The 3,974-nt window shown below is 44.6% G+C and overlaps 1 protein-coding gene across 1 annotated transcript; it reads left to right on the top strand.

Moving 5' to 3' along the window:
- Positions 1-344: 344 nt before the first annotated feature.
- Positions 345-3,145, top strand: LOC123162010 (myb family transcription factor IPN2). Its single transcript, XM_044579816.1, has 6 exons — positions 345-721; positions 813-889; positions 1,018-1,072; positions 1,411-1,474; positions 1,604-1,676; positions 2,176-3,145. The coding sequence occupies exons 1-6, from the start codon at positions 529-531 to the stop codon at positions 2,758-2,760; spliced, it is 1,047 nt and encodes a 348-aa protein (XP_044435751.1). The 5' UTR covers positions 345-528; the 3' UTR covers positions 2,761-3,145.
- Positions 3,146-3,974: the final 829 nt, after the last annotated feature.

Here is a 3,974-nt window from a genome sequence, read left to right as displayed (position 1 = left end):
TGCAAAATCTCCACGCATCAAAGGAGCTGGCCTGCTATAATTAGTTAATACTTTGAGAGAAGCTTAGAGATGACAAAATTCGATGGTTGAATGGACAACTCTCACTCAGTCTCATCTTTAGAAAAGAGGCGCGCGTCGGGACAGCGGCGAGGCTTCTAGTGGTTGGCGGTGGCTTTTCCTCTCCCGGGAGAATATCACCACCCGTCCATGAGCTTTCACGAGTAGAGAGAGAGAGAGAAGAAAGATAAAGAAACAAAGCCACTAAAGCAGAGAGAGAGAGAGAGAGAGAGAGAGAGAGAGAGAGCATATCGAGAAAGAAGACAGCCAAGGGAAGTACCACAACCACTACCGCGTCTACTACTACTACTACGACTATATACCCTCCCGGGCCTCGTTCTGCGTGCGGGAGCGAACCCTATTCCTTGTTCTTGAATCTCGTCCAAATCTGTAGCAGAGATTGATCAGAGAGGGAAAAAGATCTCTAGAGAGAGAAGGATTTAAGAGGGGCGGCCGAGGGAGGAGAATAGAATGTTCCCGGCTGCTGCAGCTGCTTCCTCCAAGAAGCCCGGCGTGAGCCCGTCGTCAGTTCACGATCGGGCCGCCGCCGCCGCGTGCGACTCCGGCCTCGTCCTCACCACCGACCCCAAGCCCCGCCTCCGGTGGACGGTCGAGCTCCACGACCGTTTCGTCGATGCCGTCGCGCAGCTCGGAGGCCCGGACAGTGAGGAGATCGACCCATTCATGCTTGTTCCAGTCCAGATTTTGATAATTTTTGGGGTTGTTAGTGACTTGTTGATTTTGCTTCATGGCAGAGGCAACTCCGAAGACTATTATGAGGGTTATGGGAGTCAAGGGGCTCACGCTTTACCATCTCAAGAGTCATCTTCAGGTGTGTGTGCATGGGCAGAATTAGGTTTTTGTTTCTCTCTCTTTCTCTCTCCCTCTCTCTCTCTCTCCCCCTCTTTCTTTCTCTCTAGATCTCATATGTGGTTTGATTTTTGGTTTTATTGTTCTCAGAAATTCAGGCTAGGGAAGCAGCACAAGGAGTTCGGTGATCACTCGGTCAAGGATGGTAAAAATCATAAGATCTACTTGTTAAAAATCGATGTGCATATTCATGCTTCTGTTCTATATATCATGGTTCAGTTATCTAGTAGCAGATCTCACATATATGTTTGCATTCCCTCGCTTAAGTCATAGTTAAACCTAGCTTATTCATCTGGAAACATGTTACATGTTAGTGCCTTTCTGAAGCAACCTGTTATGCCTAGGTGCTTAACCTAGCTGCCAAGTTTACTCTCTCTTTTGGCAATCTCTCTTTTTTGGTCAAAAAGGAAAAGTAGTACTCGATCTCTTGTTCATAGTATCGCCCAGGTTAATTAATAAACTTCGTCTCCAAATTCCCTGCAGCAATGGAGATGCAACGGAATGCAGCCTCTTCGTCTTCGGGTATGATGGGAAGAAGCATGAACGAGTAAGCTTCACAAAAGCATATATATATCCTAATTAAAACAAATTAGGTTCTTCAAATACAGATTATACAATACATTTCTAAAAGACTACTAGCTAACGTTAATTTGGTGTCGTCAAATAACCACCACAGCCGCAGCACACACATGAACGAGTCACTAAGGATGCAGATGGAGGTCCAAAGAAGGCTCCATGAGCAGCTGGAGGTAAATTACATTTTGGCATCTAAAATTTTGGGAAGTTTACACATACATATATATACTGATATACATGGTACACCTATGATCTGTTCCTGGCCCTACATCAACCACAAACATGCATGTTTCTTCTGTACTTTGCATGCAATGCATGCATGCAAGAACGTTCCGAGGAAACTTACATTAATCTTGAGTTGCTGGCAGCTGATATGGCAATGATGCTTGTCTTTTACACATGCATGTTGGTGCATGTGAACCTCCATGCTTGCTTGGTTGCAAGAATATTTCATGGGAAGTTTACTACTTTACTAGGCACACGTCTTTTTGGTAGCACTCATGAGCTTGGCACATATGCATTTTAACCTTTTTTAAGGCAGAGGAAATTATCACTTTGCATTGCAATGACGCCAGCATTATTTGCCATCGATCCCATCCAGGTGCATTTTCACTTTCAAGGATGTGATCACTTTGCAATGATGCCAATATGCCATGTGTTGTGTATGTGCAGGTGCAGAAGCACCTCCAGATGAGAGTGGAGGCCCAGGGGAAGTACATGCAGTCCATACTGGAGAAAGCCTACCAAACCCTCGCGTCCAGCGATTGCGCCACGTGGCCCGCCGCCGCCGGGTACAGATCTCTAGGCGGCAGCCAGGCGCCGGCCCTTGACCTCGGCGGCTCTATGAGCTTCCAGGACCTCACACTGTACGGAGGGTCGTCGAGCCATCTGGACCTGCAGCAGCACATGGAGATGAGGCCGACCATGGCCATGGACAGCTTCTTGGCGTTCAACGAGAGCTGCATTGGATCAGCAACAGTCAGGAGCTGCTCCACCGGGAAGAGCCCGATGATGTGGGGCAATGGCGATGATGAGCAGGCCAAGAGTGGCGGCAGCGCCGACGAGCTTCTCCAGATGGCGCCGTCGTGCATGATGGAGGCGGGTGGCGGCAGCGGCGGCTCAATGGATCCGATCATGTCATTGTCCGGCGACTCCTTGGGCAGTAAGGGCTTCGACGGCCCAATCATCAGCTCCAAGCTTGAGATGAGGTCGTCTCCACAGCAAGTAGGAAGTGAGAGGAACTTGTCCTACGGGTAATTCAAGATCTTAAATAACGTGTTTTTGTTCTTCTTTGGAAACACAATTAAGAGGTAATTAGTTACGTTAATGTCCTGTTGTCATGAAACAAGCTTAATTAGCTCTTTTGCTAAGATCACTAAATAAGCACGGGCTGAGGTGTAGCTAAGAGTTCAGAGAGAGGGGTCATCATATGCTGATGATGCCCAATGTTTTTTTCTTTTTTGAGGATATAGCGGGTAACAAAATTGTATTTTTAACATATTGGCGTTGGTTTAAGGTTTGTAAATTTTGGTGTAGCTGTGAAAGCATGCAGCTGGTGTGAAACATGCTTCTATCATAATTCTTGTTCGGTGCATGTATTATAACAATAATAATAGAGGAACAACACTATGAGATTTATTGATGTCACGCTGTTTAGTTATGCATGTGATAATGTGTTCTCTGGTGTTATGTTTGAGTTAATTAAGTTGTGATTAAAGGCCATGTTGCATGTCTTTTTTTCCCCTGGACCGGTTGTTTCTTCTAGTTAGCTTGCACATATTAATTTTGATCCTCTGCAATGTAAGTATATTTCTTTTGAGGAAATTAATCAACCTTAGTATATTTCTTTTGAGGAAATTAAGCAGCCTTAGTATATACTTTCTCCATCCTTTTTTATAGAACACTATGTTTTTTCACATTTATCCTGAATTATGAGTCACAATTAGTCTTCCGAGAGGATTTTCTTGATCACTTTCAACTCTACCCATATGGATCGCTTCATAAACACTTTGGGTACCCGCCCCTTGGTTTGCATGACATGGATTCATTGGTTTGGTTCACCTAATCAATCGATTAATTAACATAATTATGGGTGCAATGTTTATTTTTTAAGATGGGAATTTCATACTATGAAAGGAAACAGATGGAGTGTATGCATCACATTATCAATTTCTTACACGGATGTGGTCGCACCGGAATGGAGGTTTCAAAAAGGGGGCTGTAAATATAAGCCAACAAGCAATCATAGCCTTCCATCCACTTATGGGGTTTTCCTTATGTTTTGTGCTAAACACCCTCAACTCCATCACATTCTCATCATCAAGTCCCTTCTATTTGTCAAAATGCATCATAGTTATATGGTAGTAGTCATGCCGTCGGTTTAATTTTCCAAAAAAAGGATGCTCTATTTATGAGTTGAGGCGAGCTATCGGTAGGTCAACTACATTGGTCGTCTTGAAAGCCTAAAGTCA

Source organism: Triticum aestivum, chromosome 7B, assembly GCF_018294505.1.
Source record: "Triticum aestivum cultivar Chinese Spring chromosome 7B, IWGSC CS RefSeq v2.1, whole genome shotgun sequence".
Taxonomy (NCBI): domain Eukaryota; kingdom Viridiplantae; phylum Streptophyta; class Magnoliopsida; order Poales; family Poaceae; genus Triticum; species Triticum aestivum.
The sequence above is the reverse complement of the archived record's forward strand: the minus strand, read 5'-3'. Positions and strand labels throughout refer to the sequence as shown.

Excerpts from the sequence above, each read along its gene's own strand:
- LOC123162010 (XM_044579816.1), top strand. The coding sequence starts at position 529 with ATGTTCCCGGCTGCTGCAGCTGCTTCCTCCAAGAAGCCCGGCGTGAGC. Across the intron at positions 890-1,017 it reads ATCTCAAGAGTCATCTTCAG|AAATTCAGGCTAGGGAAGCA; the intron begins GTGTGTGTGCAT and ends TATTGTTCTCAG. Across the intron at positions 1,475-1,603 it reads ATGGGAAGAAGCATGAACGA|CCGCAGCACACACATGAACG; the intron begins GTAAGCTTCACA and ends TAACCACCACAG.